We start from the raw sequence: 21,876 nt of genomic DNA, 5'->3' as shown, positions 1-21,876 counted from the left end.
CATTACCTACAGTACATTGTATCCATTTCAAGTCCCCCCTCCCCCCATTGTAGCTAATTATCTAGAACACATTGTACAGTTTTACAACCACGTATGAGTTATTATGGACACTTATAGTTAGTATCACAGCACATCAGTTTAAGACTTTACAACATTCATTAAAAGCATTATAGATATGTACTTCATAGAAACTGTTACCCTTTATATATTCTAACCACTCTATTTAATTTATTCTATATTAAGGGTCCTAACCTAGGAACTAAGGCCTTCTCAACTCTGCCTGCAGTTTTCTCTCTCCCTCCCTTCCTCTAACCCCTCCCTCTCTCGATCACTCCTTCCCTCCCTCTAACCCCAGCCCTCTGGCAGAACCAGGAAGTCCCTCCCCTTCACAAACTCTCTTCTGAGGAAACGAAACTGACCTGAGTCTCTGTGTCGTCTGTCTGTGTGAGAGTGAACAACCGTCCAAATGGCTCAACAGGGAGATCTGCTGGACCAGGACCAGTTCTGTTGTTCTGTCTGTCTGGATCTACTGAAGGAGCCGGTCACTACTATCTGTGGACACAGTTACTGTAGGAGCTGTATTGAGGGCTGCTGGGATCAGGATGATCTGAAAGGGGTCTATAGCTGTCCTCAGTGCAGAGAGACCTTCACTCCAAGGCCTAATCTGAGGAAAAATAACATGTTGGCTGAGCTGGTGGAGAAACTGAGGAAGACAGGACTCCAGGCTGCTCCCCCTCCTGCTCTGTGCTATGCTGGACCTGGAGATGTGGCGTGTGATTTCTGCACTGGGACCAGAAAGCAGAAAGCCCTCATGTCCTGTCTGGTGTGTCTGGCATCTTACTGTGAGACTCACCTCCAACCTCACTATGAATTTTCTGGTTTCAAGAAGCACAAGCTGGTCAAAGCCACGGCACAACTACAGGAGAAGATCTGCTCTCATCATGACAAACTGCTGGAGGTTTACTGTCGTACCGATCAGCAGTGTATCTGTCTGCTGTGTACAATGGATGAACATAAAGGCCATGATACAGTGTCAGCTGCAGCAGAGAGGACTGAGAAACAGGTAAGACCAGAACAACTTGTTGGTGACTGTCTGATAAACAAAGAATTAAAGATACAGTAGGAACTAAATCTGTTTGAATATGAGATCATTCAAATGAAATGGATCCACAAATATGAACACAAACCTTGAGGATATAGATATGTTAACCCAGATTCTCCAAATGTATCACCATTTTCTAAAGTCAAACACTATTATCATTCTGAATGGCCTTTTATGAGTCCAAAGTTCAGTCTCAACCCCTTGATACATGTAGGCCTACCATAAAAACTATAATCATTCACAAAGCAACATAATATAATATTGTAAAGGGACTTCCTCAGGATTGTAGACCTTCCTCTCTATGGGTCCTATGTCATATTACTATACTATTGATCTACTGGACTAATAAAGCTTGATAGCTCATTGAAGAGTGATTCTCCACAGAGGCAGCTGGGGATGAGTCAGCAGAAGGTCCAGCAGAGATTCCAGGAGAGAGAGAAGGAGCTGAAGGAGCTCCAACAGGCTGTGGAGTCTTTCAAGGTGAGTATTGTTGACCAGAGGAGACACACCATTTCACTTCTCTCCTCCAGTCAGAGAGAGAGAGAGAGAGAGGGGCCCCTATCCAATCCCACTGACCCCACTGTTGGGAACAGGCTGTCTGGACGCCTTTCAGAGAATAGACTGGTTCATGTAACCAACTGGGCTGCCTCATCACATAACCATGAGTAACCATGACGACTCATGTCCCCTATACATTAAAATGGAACTGTCTCTCTCTCAATTGAATTAAATTCATAGGGCTTTGTTGGCATGGAAATATATGTTTACATTGCCAAAGCAAGTGAAATAGACAATAAACAAAAGTGAAATAAACAATCAGAAATGAACAGTAAACATTACACTTGGAAGGGATTTGGGGGATGGGGGAGGGTCTATTAGAAGTTAGTAGGACTCTTTTATTTTCTCAGAAGTACTGAGTTAGGTAGGAGGATTTAGAGAGGTGTAAACCGTGATTGAACACACTCCAGCACAGTAGGTGGCGCCATGCACCTTTAACGTTGGTTTGAGGACCTCCATTATATCATAGAAGAAGAAGTTGGTCTGTGAGGGTTTTGTTGATCCTGAGGAGGGCTACTATTCTTTTCTCTTTTGGTTTTCAAGTATTTTCAGAATGTATTAAAGCCAAAGCTAAAGCTTCCCTAAACAATTCAATATATCAGTCAATATATTTTCTCTGTGATTTATTTTCTCTCCGTCAACCGTTCCATCGCATCTTAACCGTCTTACCGGGCGGGCACTAGGACCCGGGGGAGGCTGCTGCTGCAGAGGCTGCTGCACCGCTCGTGACTGTCAGTCCTCCTTGTAGCTCATTGGTTAAGCTGTGGCTCGAGACTGTTAACAGTTAACGGACAGGAAACGGCTCTGACAGGACACATTCATGTCGAGGCAGTGATGTGAATGTGTGGTAAGTTAGAATAGAGAGAGAGAGTTTTCACTACTATAGACTTTGGTCATAATCAAAGCTTTGTTAACCAATAGGTTTTTATGTGAGGCTGCCTGTAAGTTACAGTGTAACAGACGTTACTAACGGTAACGGTGTCTTTTAAATTCGACATAAGTTATGTGGCGATGATATCTAGTTAACGTTGTATTTAATGTAGTGTAATGACCTGACTAGATCATAAAGGAACAATTGTCCAGACAGAGGATTGAGTTACGAATTGACGGTTTATTAGCAACTTTACACAGGCTACTGTTTGGCCTTAGCTCACGCCAAATAAATGAAAGATACCCCACAAGCCAATCGGGACCTTCTCTTGTGAAGCCCAGACGTAAGAGAGAGAACAAAGGCTGAACCTTAACTTCCAATGCCCCGCCCCCTCCACGCCACTCCGCCAACCACCAGGATGCCCGGCATCAGAACATCCCAGGCATTCCTGTGATTGGCAGATAGCAGGTTGATTGGCATGTCGGACCCCGCGAACACTGGGAACTGGTAAGTACAACACAACCACCTACTAGCCGAACACATAACACACAGCTGTCTGTGCGGGTCGCTACAGTAGTTTTACTATCTGTGCCAGGCTATAAATGACACAGATAATATCTAGTTAACGTTGTATTTAATGTAGTTTTACTATCTGTGCCAGGCTATAAATGACACAGATAATATCTAGTTAACGTTGTATTTAATGTAGTTTTACTATCTGTGCCAGGCTATAAATGACACAGATAATATCTAGTTAACGTTGTATTTAATGTAGTTTTACTATCTGTGACACAAACACACAGAGACAGTGTTGTGTCAAAGCTACCAGGAAACTATCAATCATGGGAACATTGCTCAGATTTGAACATCTGACCATGCTGGTGATATTGCAGAGAGAAGGGAGTATCTGAGGAGAATTGTTGTGGTCACATCAATGTTAGGAAGACAGGGACTCTCTTTCCGTGCCAATGATGAATCAAGTGAAAACACAAATAGAGGGAACTCTCAATAGTAAAACTAAAATAAAACTCAAACAACTTCCTAGATACATCATGCTGAACTGAGTTTACCAAGAACTACGGTATTGATGTCAAAACAGAAGACATGTTGGTGGACAGAAACTTTCTTGCCCGGAAAAGAGAGACTGGTGTTCTGTACCTGTCTGTCCAGGAGGGAGGAGAGTAGAGCAGGACCAAGAGGTGTTCTGTACCTGTCTGTCCAGGAGGGAGGAGAGTAGAGCAGGACCAAGAGGTGTTCTGTACCTGTCTGTCCAGGAGGGAGGAGAGTAGAGCAGGACCAAGAGGTGTTCTGTACCTGTCTGTCCAGGAGGGAGGAGAGTAGAGCAGGACCAAGAGGTGTTCTGTACCTGTCTGTCCAGGAGGGAGGAGAGTAGAGCAGGACCAAGAGGTGTTCTGTACCTGTCTGTCCAGGAGGGAGAAGAGTAGAGCAGGACAAAGAGGTGTTCTGTACCTGTCTGTCCAGGAGGGAGGACAAGGCCTGGTGGACCTGGAGAGCAGGGTGGCAGAGGTCTGACTCAATGAGGTGCAGAGAGGCTACTGAACCTACTGTCTTTCTCTCTCTCTCTCTCTCTCTCTCTCTCTCTCTCTCTCTCTCTCTCCCTCTCTCTGTCTCTCTCTCTCTCTCTGTTTCTCTCTCTCTGTCTCTCTGTCTCTCTCTCTCTCTCTCTGTCGCTCTGTCTGTCTGCCTGTCTCTCTCTCTCTCTCTCTCTCTCTCTCTCTCTCTCTCTCTCTCTCTCTCTCTCTCTCCGTCTCTCTCTGTCTCTCTCTCTCTCTCTCTCTCTCTCTCTCTCTCTCTCTCTCTCTCTCTCTCTCTCTCTCTCTCCAGCTCTCTGCACAGTCAGCAGTGGAGGACAGTGATCAGATCTTTACTGAGCTGATCCGCTCCATTGAGAGAAGGAGCTCTGAGGTGAAGGAGCTGATCAGAGCCCAAGAGAAGGCTCAAGTGAGTCAAGCTGAAGGACTCCTGGAGCAACTGAAGCAGGAGATAGCTGAGCTGAGGAAGAGAAGCACTGAGCTGGAGCAGCTCCCACACACAGAGGATCACATCCATTTCCTCCAGGTAACTAAACTGTCTTGTTACATGTGATATGAAATTAACTTCATGTGAAACTATTCATCTCAATCATTATGGTGTCCTGTCTGTCTCTCTGTCCCTCTCTGTCCCTGTCTCTCTCTCTGTCCGTCCCTCTCTCTCTCTGTCCGTCTCTATCTCTCTGTCCGTCTCTCTCTCTCTGTCCGTCTCTCTCTCTCTGTCCGTCTCTATCTCTCTGTCCGTCTCTATCTCTCTGTCCGTCTCTATCTCTCTGTCCGTCTCTATCTCTCTGTCCGTCTCTATCTCTCTGTCCGTCTCTATCTCTCTGTCCGTCTCTATCTCTCTGTCCGTCTCTATCTCTCTGTCCGTCTCTATCTCTCTGTCCGTCTCTATCTCTCTGTCCGTCTCTATCTCTCTGTCCGTCTCTATCTCTCTGTCCGTCTCTATCTCTCTGTCCGTCTCTATCTCTCTGTCCGTCTCTATCTCTCTGTCCGTCTCTATCTCTCTGTCCGTCTCTATCTCTCTGTCCGTCTCTATCTCTCTGTCCGTCTCTATCTCTCTGTCCGTCTCTATCTCTCTGTCCGTCTCTATCTCTCTGTCCGTCTCTATCTCTCTGTCCGTCTCTCTCTCTCTGTCCGTCCCACTCTCTCTCTGTCCGTCCCACTCTCTCTCTGTCCGTCTCTATCTCTCTGTCCGTCTCTATCTCTCTGTCCGTCTCTATCTCTCTGTCCGTCTCCCTCTCTCTGTCCGTCTCCTTCTCTCTGTCCGTCCCTCTCTCTCTCTGTCCGTCTCTATCTCTCTGTCTGTCCCTCTCTCTCTGTCTGTCCCTCTCTCTCTGTCTTTCCCTCTCTCTCTGTCTTTCCCTCACTCTCTGTCTGTCTCTCTCTCTCTGTCCATCCCTCTCTCTCTGTCTGTCCCTCTCTCTCTCTGACCGTCCATCTCTCTTTGTCCGTCCCTCTCTCTGTCTGTCCCTCCCTCTCTCTCTGTCTGTCCCTCCCTCTCTCTCTGTCCGTCCCTCTCTCTCTCTCTCTCTGTCCGTCCCTCTCTCTCTGTCCGTCCCTCTCTCTCTGTCCGTCCGTCCCTCTCTCTCGCTCTCTCTCTGTCCGTCCCTCTCTCTCTGTCCGTCCCTCTCTCTCTCTCTCTCTGTCCGTCCCTCTCTCTCTGTCCGTCCATCTCTCTCTCTCTCTCTGTCCGTCCCTCTCTCTCTCTCTCTCTGTCCGTCCCTCTCTCTCTCTCTCTCTGTCCGTCCCTCTCTCTCTCTGTCCGTCCCTCTCTCTCTCTGTCCGTCCCTCTCTCTCTCTCTGTCCGACCGTCCCTCTCTCTCTCTGTCTCCGTTTGTCCCTCTCTCTCTGTTCGTCCCTCTCTCTTTCTCTCTGTCCGTCCGTCCCTCTCTCTCTCTCTGTCTGTCCCTCTCTCTCTCTCTCTCTCTCTCTCTCTCCATCCCTCTCTCTCTCTCTCTCTGTCCGTGCCTCTCTCTCTCTCTCTGTCCCTGCCCTTCTCTCTCTCTCTCTCTCTCTCTCTGTCCATGCCTCTCTCTCTCTCTCTCTCTGTGTCCCTCTCTCACGCTATATCTGTCACTCCCTCTCTCTCCCTCTGTCCCTCCCTCTCTCTGTCCCTCCCTCTCTCCCCCTCTGTCCCTCCCTCTCTCTCCCTCTCTCCCTCAAACTCTCTTTCAGTCCCTTGCTCTCTCTCAGCCCCTCTCTGTGTCTCTCTCTGTCCAGAGTTATCAGTCTCTCTCTCTCTCTCCCTCTCTCTCTCCAGAGTTATCAATCTCTCTCTCTCTCTCTCTCCAGAGTTATCAGGCTCTCTCTCTCTCTCTCTCTCTCTCTCTCTCTCTCTCCAGAGTTATCTCTCTCTCTCTCTCTCTCTCTCTCTCTCTCCAGAGTTATCAGTCTCTCTCTCTCTCTCTCTCTCTCTCTCTCTCTCTCTCTCTCTCTCCAGAGTTATCAGTCTCTCTCTCTCTCTCTCTCCAGAGTTATCAGTCTCTCTCCAGTATCAGTGTATCTTCAGACTTACCCAGCATCGTTGTCCGTCCTCTTCAGTACTTTGGAGATGTGAGTAAGACTGTGTCTGAACTGAGAGAGAAACTAGAAGACTTCCTTAAAGGAGAATGGACCAAGATCTCCACTACAGGTGTGTTGAAAACAATAAGAACATCAACTTTAGACCATTGAAAGTTCCCTACTAGTCATATACATGTGGAATATGGTCTGATGATAACATTCCCTCTCTCTGTCAATGTGTTTGTGTGTCTGTAGTGAATATAGTGGATGTTGTACTGCCTCCAGAGCCCAAGACCAGAGAACAGTTGTTACAATGTGAGTCTCTTTATTGTGAAGTAACTAACAGTCTCTTTTTACTGACACTCCTAACAATCCCTCTAGAAATATATAGCAATAGTAGATCTAATCAAAGACTGGGTATCTATCTGACTCCTCATATTTCTCTGATTTGATCTCTGCTGTGCTCTAATCAAAGACAGGGTAGATACAGTATCTGACTTAACTTATTGTTCTGACTCCCCTCATTGGTCTCTGCTTTTCTCCCAGATTCCTGTCAGCTCACACTGGACCCAAACACAGCACACACACGCCTCTCTCTGTCTGAAGGGAACAGAAAGGTGACCTATACAGGCCAAGTCCAACCATATCCTGACCATCCAGACAGATTCACCAACTACAGTCAGGTTCTGTGTAGAGAAGGTCTGTCTGGACGCTGTTACTGGGAGGTGGAGTGGACTGGTGGTGTTATTACAGCAGTCTCATATAAAGACATCAGCAGAACAGAGAGAGGTAATGGTGGTAGATTTGGATACAATAACAAGTCCTGGAGTTTACAGTGCTCTAGAGGTGGTTATTGTTTCAGACACAATAATGTTGAGACTAAAGTATCAGGCCCTCAGTCCTCCAGAGTAGGAGTGTACCTGGATCACAAGGCAGGTACTCTGTCCTTCTACAGTGTCTCTGACACAATGACCCTCCTCCACAGAGTCCAGACCACATTCACTCAGCCCCTCTATCCTGGGTTTTGGTTCTATAATTATAATGGTACTGCTGAGCTGGTTAAACTGTAGTAGGGTCCACATAGATACTAGTCATGCTGGTGTAGTCTATAGCTGAGCTGGTTAAACTGTAGTAGGGTCTACATAGATACTAGTCATGCTGGTGTAGTCTATAGCTGAGCTGGTTAAACTGTAGTAGGGTCCACATAGATACTAGTCATGCTGGTGTAGTCTATAGCTGAGCTGGTTAAACTGTAGTAGGGTCCACATAGATACTAGTCATGCTGGTGTAGTCTATAGCTGAGCTGGTTAAACTGTAGTAGGGTCCACATAGATACTAGTCATGCTGGTGTAGTCTATAGCTGAGCTGGTTAAACTGTAGTAGGGTCCACATAGATACTAGTCATGCTGGTGTAGTCTATAGCTGAGCTGGTTAAACTGTAGTAGGGTCCACATAGATACTAGTCATGTTGGTGTAGTCTATAGCTGAGCTGGTTAAACTGTAGTAGGGTCCACATAGATACTAGTCATGTTGGTGTAGTCTATAGCTGAGCTGGTTAAACTGAAGTAGGGTCCACATAGATACTAGTCATGCTGGTGTAGTCTATAGCTGAGCTGGTTAAACTGTAGTAGGGTCCACATAGATACTAGTCATGTTGGTGTAGTCTATAGCTGAGCTGGTTAAACTGTAGTAGGGTCCACATAGATACTAGTCATGCTGGTGTAGTCTATAGCTGAGCTGGTTAAACTGTAGTAGGGTCCACATAGATACTAGTCATGCTGGTGTAGTCTATAGCTGAGCTGGTTAAACTGTAGTAGGGTCCACATAGATACTAGTCATGCTGGTGTAGTCTATAGCTGAGCTGGTTAAACTGTAGTAGGGTCCACATAGATACTAGTCATGCTGGTGTAGTCTATAGCTGAGCTGGTTAAACTGTAGTAGGGTCCACATAGATACTAGTCATGCTGGTGTAGTCTATAGCTGAGCTGGTTAAACTGTAAACTGATTTGTTATTAATTAAAATTCAATACAATGTTTTAGTCTTGTACATTTCCATGAATCATGATGTCTGGTGTTGATGTATATTGGTTGTCATTCAGAACCATTGATATGTTTTCTCAGTTGGTTCTCTGTCTCTATGTAATTCTCCTCAGTATCATTGATCAGCTTGTTGGCTCGGTCCTAATTGATGTGTTCTCTGTCACCTGGAGCTGCATGGAAAATGGTCCAGGAACTAAAGGACAATTCAGGACTAGTCAGCCCACTACAAGCTGGTATCACTTACTTTCTACTAAACTATATGGTCTGGTTTCCCAGACACAGATGAATCCTAGTCCTGGACTAAACAGTATGTTCAATGTAGATGTCCAGGAAACCGGCCCTAAATGTGTCATCTTTCATCCTCCCATACTGCTCAGTCCAGCAACATTAAACCTGTCCAGCAGGTGGTGCTGTTGACCAAACAATAAAACCAGCAGATATCTTGACTTGCCACTCAGTATATCAGTAATGTTCAGAATAGTACTTTAATATCATTGGAGATTGATGGTCTTTTTAATCCACTATCCAGAGTCAGGAACAGATGAAGTTAGGTCTGCTACTGTTCAGTGATTAAATATGATTTATGGTGATGGGAAATAATAAAAAACACTCAACTTCATCTAGTAATAGTTTTCCTTTGTTATTTATTCCAAGGTGTGTCTTTAACTTGTAAATGTATTGTGTGGAGGTGAGCTAGTGGTGTGGCTGATAGAATAGAATGAAAAGGGAGGAGGGGAGGAAGAGGGGAGGAGTGAAGGGCTGTTCAAGAAACCAGATGAGGAAGAGGAAGATGTTCAGGGGAATTACTGTCTCTGTTGAAAATGGTTCCCTATTCCCTATGTAGTGCACTACGGTGCTTCTGACCAGGTCTAAAGTAGTGTTCTTCATAGGGAATAGGGTGTAGATTTATTACAATATCATGCTTTAGTGTTTGGCACAAAAATATATTAGATCTCCACCCCCCCACTTCCTGTCTGTCATCCCCCAGTTCTGTTAAGACTTCCTCTCATTGAACTGGGCCTCATTCTAAATGGTCACTTTGTATTGATAGTCCATACTGGTCTTTACTATGGTTCTACATACAGTACCTGTATTGATAGTCCATACTGGTCTTTACTATGGTTCTACATACAGTACCTGTATTGATAGTCCATACTGGTCTTTACTATGGTTCTACATACAGTATCTGTATTGATAGTCCATACTGGTCTTTACTATGGTTCTACAAACAGTACCTGTATTGATAGTCCATACTGGTCTGTACTATGGTTCTACATACAGTATCTGTATTGATAGTCCATACTGGTCTTTACTATGGTTCTACATACAGTACCTGTATTGATAGTCCATACTGGTCTTTACTATGGTTCTACATACAGTATCTGTATTGATAGTCCATACTGTTCTTTACTATGGTTCTACATACAGTACCTGTATTGATAGTCCATACTGGTCTTTACTATGGTTCTACATACAGTACCTGTATTGATAGTCCATACTGGTCTTTACTATGGTTCTACATACAGTATCTGTATTGATAGTCCATACTGTTCTTTACTATGGTTCTACATACAGTATTTGTATTGATAGTCCATACTGGTCTTTACTATGGTTCTACATACAGTATCTGTATTGATAGTCCATACTGTTCTTTACTATGGTTCTACATACAGTACCTGTATTGATAGTCCATACTGGTCTTTACTATGGTTCTACATACAGTATCTTTATTGATAGTCCATACTGGTCTTTACTATGGTTCTACATACAGTATCTGTATTGATAGTCCATACTGGTCTTTACTATGGTTCTACATACAGTACCTGTATTGATAGTCCATACTGGGCTTTACTATGGTTCTACATACAGTATCTGTATTGATAGTCCATACTGGTCTTTACTATGGTTCTACATACAGTACCTGTATTGATAGTCCATACTGTTCTTTACTATGGTTCTACATACAGTATTGGTAATGGTTGTACTCCCCCATGGAGTGATGATAGAGGGATGTGAAAGAGGAGAGGTAATGGTTGTACTCCCCCATGGAGTGATGATAGAGGGATGAGAAAGAGGAGAGAGGTAATGGTTGTACTCCCCCATGGAGTGATGATAGAGGGATGTGAAAGAGGAGAGAGGTGATGGTTGGACTGGACTTATTTATTCCCTCATTACTGACTTATTCTGTTTCAATAACATAATTACAAAACACAAACTAATTACATTCAAGGAATTATTATTGTATTAAAGTAAATCTGTATTAAAATTCACCATAAAATGTCCAGTTCATTCCATAGCTTAACATGAGTAATGCTCCCTCCCTCCTATAAGAGTCATTGATGTGTTGGATGAGATGGGACCTGGGGATATTTGTTGGATCCGTCACAGCAAGGGGCAGTAAAACCCTATGGACCTGAAAGGGACTGCAGTGTGCTCCAGTCTCCAGCAGAGGGCAGTAAAACCATATGGACCTGAAAGGGACTGCAGTGTGCTCCAGTCTCCAGCAGGGGGCAGTAAAAACCATATGGACCTGAAAGGGACTGCAGTGTGCTCCAGTCTCCAGCAGAGGGCAGTAAAACCATATGGACCTGAAAGGGACTGCAGTGTGCTCCAGTCCCCAGCAGAGGGCAGTAAAACCATATGGACCTGAAAGGGACTGCAGTGTGCTCCAGTCTCCAGCAGAGGGCAGTAAAACCCTATGTACCTGAAAGGGACTGCAGTGTGCTCCAGTCTCCAGCAGGGGGCAGTAAAACCCTATGGACCTGAAAGGGACTGCAGTGTGCTCCAGTCTCCAGCAGGGGGCAGTAAAACCCTATGGGCCTGAAAGGGACTGCAGTGTGCTCCAGTCTCCAGCAGGGGGCAGTAAAACCATATGGACCTGAAAGGGACTGCAGTGTGCTCCAGTCTCCAGCAGGGGGCAGTAAAACCCTATGGGCCTGAAAGGGACTGCAGTGTGCTCCAGTCTCCAGCAGGGGGCAGTAAATCCCTATGGACCTGAAAGGGACTGCAGTGTGCTCCAGTCTCCAGCAGGGGGCAGTAAAACCCTATGGGCCTGAAAGGGACTGCAGTGTGCTCCAGTCTCCAGCAGGGGGCAGTAAATCCCTATGGACCTGAAAGGGACTGCAGTGTGTTCCAGTCTCCAGCAGGGGGCAGTAAAACGCTATGGACCTGAAAGGGACTGCAGTGTGCTCCAGTCTCCAACTGGACATGATTCATAACATGATTCAAAAACATGTTAAATCAAAAATAAACTAATTTGAATAACCAATCAACTTATCTCAAAAAGCAATGGTTAAATAGAGTAGAAACTGGTGTTTCTCATTCATTGTATAATTAAATCCCACCTGTTTCTATCATTTCTAGTGAGATTGTTCTGGTCTCACCAGAAAGTCAGGATACAGGGCATTTGACACCATTAAATATTCCCTCTCCCTTTTCTTTCCCTGTCCTTCACAAACCATTTCAAAACCTTCCTAACATTTCCATCCTTCTGCAAACCCAATTTACAACTGAATTGAAAAGACCCCATCCAAGATAAATCCCACAGTATCAACACCACTAATGCATATTCGTAACCAGTAAATTGTGTGTGTGTGCTGGTGAACCGTAGGTCAAAAACACACCTGAACAAGGCCTCACTTATCTGGAAGTCTGTTTATGGCCTAATCCAGATACTTTTATACTGCTCTCCCCGATACCACAGTCTCCGGGGACATTCCAACGAGAGATAATGAAACCCCCTTTTCTGGAAAAGAAATTGTACATTTCGTTACCATTCACTATGTTACATATTAATCAGCAAGCCAAAAGTATGAATTATAAACCAAACATGATAATTGTAAATCCACTGTCTTTACTCTCATCATTAAATGTATTAATTATAAACCAAACATGATAATTGTAAATCCACTGTCCTTACTCTCATCATTAAATGTATTAATTATAAACCAAACATGATAATTGTAAATCCACTGTCTTTAATCTCATCATTAAATGTATTAATTATAAACCAAACATGATAATTGTAAATCCACTGTCTTTACTCTCATCATTAAATGTATGAATTATAAACCAAACATGATAATTGTAAATCGACTGTCTTTACTCTCATCATTAAATGTATTAATTATAAACTAAACATGATAATTGTAAATCCACTGTCTTTACTCTCATCATTAAATGTATTAATTATAAACTAAACATGATAATTGTAAATCCACTGTCTTTACTCTCATCATTAAATGTATTAATTATAAACCAAACATGATAATTGTAAATCCACTGTCCTTACTCTCATCATTAAATGTATTAATTATAAACCAAACATGATAATTGTAAATCCACTGTCTTTAATCTCATCATTAAATGTATTAATTATAAACCAAACATGATAATTGTAAATCCACTGTCTTTACTCTCATCATTAAATGTATGAATTATAAACCAAACATGATAATTGTAAATCGACTGTCTTTACTCTCATCATTAAATGTATTAATTATAAACTAAACATGATAATTGTAAATCCACTGTCTTTACTCTCATCATTAAATGTATTAATTATAAACTAAACATGATAATTGTAAATCCACTGTCTTTACTCTCATCATTAAATGTATTAATTATAAACCAAACATGATAATTGTAAATCCACTGTCCTTACTCTCATCATTAAATGTATTAATTATAAACCAAACATGATAATTGTAAATCCACTGTCTTTACTCTCATCATTAAATGTATGAATTATAAACCAAACATGATAATTGTAAATCCACTGTCTTTACTCTCATCATTAAATGTATTAATTATAAACTAAACATGATAATTTTAAATCCACTGTCTTTACTCTCATCATTAAATGTATTAATTATAAACTAAACATGATAATTGTAAATCCACTGTCTTTACTCTCATCATTAAATGTATGAATTAGAAACCAAACATGATAATTGTAAATCCACTGTCTTTACTCTCATCATTAAATGTATTAATTATAAACTAAACATGATAATTGTAAATCCACTGTCTTTACTCTCATCATTAAATGTATTAATTATAAACTAAACATGATAATTGTAAATCCACTGTCCTTACTCTCATCATTAAATGTATTAATTATAAACCAAACATGATAATTGTAAATCCACTGTCTTTACTCTCATCATTAAATGTATGAATTATAAACCAAACATGATAATTGTAAATCCACTGTCTTTACTCTCATCATTAAATGTATTAATTATAAACTAAACATGATAATTGTAAATCCACTGTCTTTACTCTCATCATTAAATGTATTAATTATAAACTAAACATGATCATTGTAAATCCACTGTCTTTACTCTCATCATTAAATGTATGAATTATAAACCAAACATGATAATTGTAAATCCACTGTCTTTACTCTCATCATTAAATGTATTAATTATAAACTAAACATGATAATTGTAAATCCACTGTCTTTACTCTCATCATTAAATGTATTAATTATAAACTAAACATGATAATTGTAAATCCACTGTCCTTACTCTCATCATTAAATGTATTAATTATAAACCAAACATGATAATTGTAAATCCACTGTCCTTACTCTCATCATTAAATGTATTAATTATAAACCAAACATGATAATTGTAAATCCACTGTCTTTACTCTCATCATTAAATGTATGAATTATAAACTAAACATGATAATTGTAAATCCACTGTCTTTACTCTCATCATGAAACCTCTATGAACCACTATCGATCGAACCGAGGCTATACACCAATATGTGACATTTCCTCTCCTGCTGCTCTCAAAAGGATGAATCGAACCGAGGCTAACCCAGTCTTTTTGTAGGTTTTGCCAACCCTTCCACCTTCTTCCTGTCTGACTTTCTGGTTTTACCCACTGGTGCATGGTGGGGGTTTTACCCACTGGTGCATGGTGGGGGTTTTACCCACTAGTTTTACCCACTGGTGTATGGTGGGGGTTTTACCCACTGGTTTTACCCACTGGTGCATGGTGGGGGTTTTACCCACTGGTGTATGGTGGGGGTTTTACCCACTGGTGCCTGGTGGGGGTTTTACCCACTGGTTTATGGTGGGGGTTTTACCCACTGGTGCATGGTGGGGGTTTTACCCACTGGTGTATGGTGGGGGTTTTACCCACTGGTTTTACCCACTGGTGCATGGTGGGGGTTTTACCCACTGGTGTATGGTGGGGGTTTTACCCACTGGTGCCTGGTGGGGGTTTTACCCACTGGTTTATGGTGGGGGTTTTACCCACTGGTGTATGGTGGGGGTTTTACCCACTGGTGCATGGTGGGGGTTTTACCCACTGGTTTATGGTGGGGGTTTTACCCACTGGTGCATGGTGGGGGTTTTACCCACTGATGTATGGTGGAGGTTTTACCCACTGGTGCATGGTGGGGGTTTTACCCACTGGTGTATGGTGGAGGTTTTACCCACTGGTTTTACCCACTGGTGTATGGTGGGGCTTTTACCCACTGGTGCATGGTGGAGGTTTTACCCACTGATGTATGGTGGGGGTTTTACCCACTGGTTTTACCCACTGGTGTATGGTGGGGGTTTTACCCACTGGTGGATGGTGGGGGTTTTACCCACTGGTTTTACCCACTGGTTTTACCCACTGGTGTATGGTGGAGGTTTTACCCACTGGTGCATGGTGGGGGTTTTACCCACTGGTTTTACCCACTGGTGTATGGTGGGGGTTTTACCCACTGGTTTTACCCACTGGTGCATGGTGGAGGTTTTACCCACTGGTGTATGGTGGGGGTTTTACCCACTGGTGTATGGTGGAGGTTTTACCCACTGGTGTATGGTGGGGGTTTTACCCACTGGTGCATGGTGGGGGTTTTACCCACTGGTGTATGGTGTAGGTTTTACCCACTGGTGTATGGTGGAGATTTTACCCACTGGTGTATGGTGGGGGTTTTACCCACTGGTGCATGGTGGGGGTTTTACCCACTGGTGTATGGTGGGGGTTTTACCCACTGGTGCATGGTGGGGGTTCTGCCAACCATTCCACCTTCTTCCTGTCTGACTTTTCATTCTTTCTTCAACATTCCTCCAGTTTTCTTTATACTTTCCAACAATCCTTCTGCTTTGAACATGTTTAGCACCTCGTGTTCTCTTTTATTGATCCTCTTCTTTCCTGTGTCACTTGTTTTATGTGTTTTTATTAGAGTTTCCATTTCCTCACATACTGAGACATCAAATGTTCCCTCCTCTGACCATTTAGTGGCCATTTTCCTTCTGCGTTTTCCCATTTCTAAACATTTCTATTAGTTCTTCCTTACATAGGGGACGCCTGGCGCCCAGAATTTATTCTGCTGTTTTACTCATTTTTGCAGCCTGTATTTGTGGTCTTCCTACCGTCAGTCTCAGTTGTATTCCTTTTCCTGTGTTAGGTCTGCTAGTTACTAGTATTGTCTTTAATATTAGTCTACTGACAGTTTATATTTTTATTATTGCTGCTCTTTCATTTATTAACTTCCTTATTTGTTCTAACGTTACTGATATTCTTGTTTCCGGGTTTATTTGTCTGTTTATTCCTTTAACTTCCTGAGATATTCCTATTTATTTTGCTCCCTAGTTTCGTTTTATTGTGCTATTCACTTTATTAAAACCTCTCGGTTTCTCTTGTTGTTAGATTTCTCCCTCCTGGTCCAGGGCCAAACCTTCCTCACAGTCCGTTAAGTCCTGGATGTTTTGACGCTGTTCCCTTCTTTAAATAATGCTGGGGTTTATATGTATATGTAAGTATGGACCACCAAAAATGTCCCCATTCCAACTGTAGTAAAGGACTACAACAAGAGCATGGGAGGTGTCGACCTATCAGATGCGCTGATAGGCTATTACAATGTTCTACATAAGACAATGAAATGGTACAAGACCTTCTATCATTTCATCGACATTGCTGTGGTGAATGCATTCATCCTACACAAGGAAATGGCTAAGAGCTGTGGAAAGTCCTTCCTCTCACAGAAAGCCTTCAGAGAGCAGCTCATCAAGGAGCTTGCTGGCCACAGCACCACTGCACCAAGCCCTGTCCCTTCTGTCCCTTCTGCCACAAGTGTTCATCTGCCCAAATATATTTGTGCAGGCCTGGATGTGCCGAAGGGCCAAAAGGGCTCAGCATGGAGGCGTTGCTGTGTTGTTTGCAAGATGAAGTCTCCCATCACATGCCCCACGTGCTCAGTGACCCTCTGCTTTACATCAGAAAGAGACTGCTCAGTGACCCTCTGCTTTACATCAGAAAGAGACTGCTATGGCATCTGGCATCAGCAGCAGAATATTGTCTAGAGTTTTGGCAAAGTGGTTGGGGGTTAGGGTCAGTATGTTATATCTGGAGTACTTTTCCTGTCTCATCCGGTGTCTTGTGTGAATTTAAGTCTGCTCTCTCTTTCTCTCCTTCTCTCTCTCGGAGGACCTTAGCCCTTGGACCATGCTTCAGATAGAGGACTGAGGGTCTTCCAAATATTGAAAGTGTGTAAATAGTTACCCATGTAACTTTGTAAATGTATATTTTTATCAATAATTATTTTTTAGAAAACCATTTTGGTATTTTGTATATAGTTATTTGTTTCAAACCTTCACCAATTTGGCCACTTGGGTACATTTGGGTGACTTCATGATAAATGTCATGTAGCATGTAACTCATTTTGGAAGTTTTCTGAAACTTTCTGAAAGTACTGTTGCCCTCTTATGTGTTTCACTGAAATTGTCCCCATCATCCTATCTGAATGTTTGTTTTGTCTTGTTCATTGTAAAGATGATGATACAATAATACAAATATAAAACATATGTTTTTTTCATTGTATTATCTAAACCAGATCTATTGTGTTATATTCGCCTACATTCAATTCACATTTACACAAACTTCAGAGTGTTTTCTTTCAAATGGTACCACAAATATGCATGTCCTTGGGTCTGTGCCTGAGCTACAGGCTGTTATATTTGGGTATGTCTTCAGGAGGAAATTGCACAAAGTAGGGGGTAGCTCTAAAAGGATTATTAATTGATTCGGGTGCGACAATATCACTCATCTTTCAAACATTGTTTGATGATCTCAAAATGGCTTTGAAGCCAATTAAACATTGAGAGTCATGCTGAAACTACACTTCAAGGACGTATCGCTCGTTCTCTCTGTGTATGTTACCAGCCTCGAAACTGTACCCCTGCTTGGAGTAGACTTGATGGATCGGTTACTCCCAATGATGGATTGGAAAACCAACCAGGTCACAGGCCACCTTGCCTTCTCCACTGACCATACTGTCTTCCCCTGACGCTAGCTGCAACACAGTCATTCATGAGGAGTATCTGTTTTCCTTGGGAAAAAGACATTTAGAAAAACTTCTTGGGGCAGAATCCAATCCAAGGAGATATTACGATATCTCGACACATTCCATCAGCCAATCTGATTGACCATTCTTGTCATGATTTTGAGCCAGCTGTCTCTGTGAATGAGCAACTTCCCTCCTCCTTGCAGTCGTGCAATACGATAGTTGAGATGAACTTCTCTTGCCCTTCGGACATATCACAGACCGATATCCTCGTCTCAGTTCGCAGGTACTGAAGAGGTTGCCACATGCGGACACGGTGGTGACAGACCTCGACAGCCAATGAGGGTGTTGAAGCACAAACACCAGGATTTGGTTGAAAGGTTACAGCCAGTCTCATAACAATGGTGCTGCTGACAACTCGTACATAGGGTCCGACCTTTGCGTTTGCGCCTCGGACACCAACACCACCCGCTGGTGGCGGGGTCCGGAGACACAAAGGGGGGGAATAGTAGCCCAGACCCATGATGAGCCTCATCGAGGTCGGTGGGGAGGGTCGAGACTACGGACAACACCATATGAGGTCGCTAGAGCATAAATCAAATCTAGTTGTAAAGTCCCCTATGAGAACAGTGAGGAGCAGACAGGCCCCTAGACGGGGATTATCTTAGAACACATCTAAGATATTACTGAGGTGTACCACACTGGTCGTAAAGGACGTCCAGTGGACTTGTCCACCTCCAAAACAAATCACAACTATAATCATTCCTTGCCATGTGCAGGTTCAACTACAATACAACTAGTAAAATGCTCCAATCATGTGTTCCGGTAGTATAATATTTCAGAATAAATCCGTAGGATAACTGGTCCCTTTGAGCACCAGTACCAATACCAGCGACAGTCAGTCAGTCTAGCTACAATCAGTAGGATAACTGGTCCCTTTGAGCACCAGTACCAATACCAGCGACAGTCAGTCAGTCTAGCTACAATCAGTAGAATGTTAGAGACCTAACCAATCAAATTACCCCTAACAACAGCGGCATAGGAGTCACTCAGAGCGCAACACGTGGAAGGGAATCTCCAGTCTTCCAATGGTTAACACACATATATGGTTTGGCCAGTGCCAATGACTTCCCATTCATTTTTGTCCATTTTAGGGGGGTGTTCCCTTACAATGGTTAATATACATGTCACTAATAAATAGAACCCTCCATTCAGGAGGAAAATTGTTAGAATCATTAACCACGATCACACCACCTATGAACGGCAACAGCCGAAACATCCATTCTATAATGAATGTCACTTTGAACTATCCCCTCTAACCAAGACAGAGAGAGAGCGGGAGAGACGGACAATTCTACAAATGACTGAGCGTAAATATATATATTGATTGCAATTGTTCCCGAATGAGTGAGCATTCATGTGTAAAGGATTAGCATTTTAATTGTTATAATTATCACTCTGTAGTGACGTCTTAGTCCCCGCTTCTCCCTTGTCTAACAAGCCGGTTCAGCCCACTAGAGCACATTCTCCTATCATTTCATGTAACCACATTTACCATGTCTGTTTGCTTATGCATTTCTGTGAATTACTTAGTAATAAATAAATTATTTAAGACAAATGATGTATGGATAACTCATAGTGAAGACTGGGTTTGTGCAGATAACCAACAATTTACGATGTTTGGAATGAGACTAACGTGAGGTAAAATAAATGAATCATTAATCAGAAGACGATTGATCAGATATGAAAATATCTGAAAGGTTATATTGGGAAATTCTAACTTTGTAATCTGAATACATTCCTTGGTGCCCCCTATTTCCTAGTTAATTACAGTTACGTGATTAATCAGTTGATTGCATAGTAACTAATTACAAAGAATCTTTGATAAAAACTATCAGTCTTCAGTTAATGATAGTAAAGACACGACAAAGGTCATTCAAATAATGATACATACGTACTTCATAGAAAATGTTACCCTTCATATATTCTAACAACTCACATTTTCAGATTCATTATGTCATTTGTACCATGTTAAGGGCTCTAACCTTGGAACAAAACTATTTGTCTCCCTCTTGCTGTTGCATGCAGTTCCTCACTCTCTTCCTCCATTCCTCTAACCCCTCCCTCCTTCTAACCCCACCCCTCTGGCAGAACCAGGATGTCCCTCCCCCTCCCACAAACTCTCTTCTGAGGAAACGCAACTGATCTGAGTCTCTCTGTCGTCTGTCTGTGTGAGAGTGAACAACCGTCCAAATGGCTCAACAGGGAGTTCTGCTGGACCAGGACCAGTTCTGTTGTTCTGTCTGTCTGGATCTACTGAAAGAGCCGGTGGTTATTCCCTGTGGACACAGTTACTGTAGGAGCTGTATTGAGGGCTGCTGGGATCAGGATGTTCTGAAAAGGGTCTATTGCTGTCCTCAGTGCAGAGAGACCTTCACTCCAAGGCCAACTCTGAGGAAAAATAACATGTTGGCTGAGCTGGTGGAGAAACTGAGGAAGACAGGACTCCAGGCTGCTCCCCCTCCTGCTCTGTGCTATGCTGGACCTGGAGATGTGGGGTGTGATGTCTGCACTGGGACCAGAAAGCAGAAAGCCCTCATGTCCTGTCTGGTGTGTCTGGCCTCTTACTGTGAGACTCACCTCCAACCTCACTATGAATCTTCTGCTTTGAAGAAGCACCAGCTGGTCAAAGCCACGGCACAACTACAGAAGAAGATCTGCTCTCATCATGACAAACTGCTGGAGGTTTACTGTCGTACCGATCAGCAGTGTATCTGTTATCTGTGTGTGATGGATGAACATAAAGGCCATGATACAGTGTCAGCTGCAGAAGAGAGGACTGAGAAACAGGTAAGACCAGAACAACTTGTTGGTGACTGTCTGATAAACAAAGAATTAAAGATACAGTAGGAACTAAGACTGTTTGAATATGAGATCATTCAAATGAAATGGATCCACAAATATGAACACAAACCTTGAGTATATAGATATGTTGACTCAAACACTATTATCATTCTGAATGGCCTTTTATGAGTCCAAAGTTCAGTCTCAACCCCTTGATACATGTAGGCCTACCATAAAAACTATAATGATTCACATAGCAACATAATATAATATTGTAAAGGGACTTCCTCAGGATTGTAGACCTTCCTCTCTATGGGTCCTATGTCACATTACTATACTATTGATCTACTGGACAAATAAAGCTTGATAGCTCATTGAAGAGTGATTCTCCACAGAGGCAGCTGGGGATGAGTCAGCAGAAGGTCCAGCAGAGATTCCAGGAGAGAGAGAAGAAGCTGAAGGAGCTCAAACAGGCTGTGAAGTCTTTCAAGGTGAGTATTGTTGACCAGAGGAGACACACCATTTCACTTCTCTCCTCTCTTATCCTCTGTCCTCTCTTATCCCATGTCCTCTCTTATCCCCTGTCCTCTCTTATCCTCTGTCCTATCTTATCCCCTGCCCTATCTTATCCCCTGTCCTCTCTTATCCCCTGTCCTCTCTTATCCTCTCTTATCTCCACAGATTTACAGCCAGGTCGGTTCAAACATAGGTTAATGACCCTCTCCGTTCTCTTTCAACATACATTCCTTTCTTCCTAGGTTCATGCCATATAACCCCTTCCTAATGAACAAACATTAATTAATATTACAAGAAAGACAGGGTAGGATTCTTGCCAGTTATAGTGAATGGGATGCTGACAGACAATCGTTGATGGATATTTATAGAGCTCTGATCAGGACAACAGTTGATTACAGGTGTTTATGGAACAGCAGCAAAGACTTGTCTTCAGAAGCTGGACAGAATCCAGTATTTAGCTTTAAGGATATGTATTGGTGCATTTAAATCAACATCTGTATGTGTCTTACTAGTGGAGGCAGGTGAGATGCCTTTGGATATAAGACGTAATAAATTGTCATCAGCTTATTGGGTTGAAAGGCTGTGAGGTTGAGCATCCC

At 42.8% G+C, this 21,876-nt stretch overlaps 2 protein-coding genes and 1 long non-coding RNA gene across 4 annotated transcripts in view; 2 read left to right on the top strand and 1 right to left on the bottom strand.

The window, feature by feature from the left end:
• The first annotated feature begins 362 nt into the window (after positions 1–362).
• LOC110516932 (E3 ubiquitin/ISG15 ligase TRIM25-like) overlaps positions 363–21,876 on the top strand; it is a 538,607-nt gene continuing 517,093 nt past the window's right edge. Inside the window, exons 1-2 of one of the 2 annotated variants that reach the window (XM_036972189.1) lie at positions 363–1,063; positions 1,487–2,652. In XM_036972189.1, the coding sequence (XP_036828084.1) occupies positions 467–1,063; positions 1,487–1,771 (882 nt within the window). In that variant the 5' untranslated portion in view covers positions 363–466 and the 3' untranslated portion in view covers positions 1,772–2,652. Of the gene's footprint in view, positions 1,064–1,486; positions 2,653–21,156; positions 21,253–21,876 lie in introns of those variants that run through there. The other variant, XM_036972188.1, reaches the window with a different exon arrangement.
• On the top strand, positions 7,142–9,237 carry LOC118947100. The gene is made up of 2 exons (XR_005041758.1): positions 7,142–7,203; positions 8,740–9,237. It is a non-coding gene; the product is annotated as an uncharacterized LOC118947100 (long non-coding RNA).
• The window catches only part of LOC118947079 (E3 ubiquitin/ISG15 ligase TRIM25-like), a 56,613-nt gene continuing 45,507 nt past the window's right edge, over positions 10,771–21,876 (bottom strand). Inside the window, exons 3-4 of the mRNA XM_036972195.1 lie at positions 12,250–12,371; positions 10,771–11,305 (exon numbers count right to left, since the gene is read on the bottom strand). Coding sequence (XP_036828090.1) covers positions 12,282–12,371 — 90 coding nt within the window. The 3' untranslated portion in view covers positions 10,771–11,305; positions 12,250–12,281. The remainder of the gene's footprint in view (positions 11,306–12,249; positions 12,372–21,876) is intronic.

The sequence above is a fragment of the Oncorhynchus mykiss genome, unplaced genomic scaffold, assembly GCF_013265735.2.
Source record: "Oncorhynchus mykiss isolate Arlee unplaced genomic scaffold, USDA_OmykA_1.1 un_scaffold_121, whole genome shotgun sequence".
Lineage (NCBI taxonomy): Eukaryota > Metazoa > Chordata > Actinopteri > Salmoniformes > Salmonidae > Oncorhynchus > Oncorhynchus mykiss.
The sequence above is the reverse complement of the archived record's forward strand: the minus strand, read 5'-3'. Positions and strand labels throughout refer to the sequence as shown.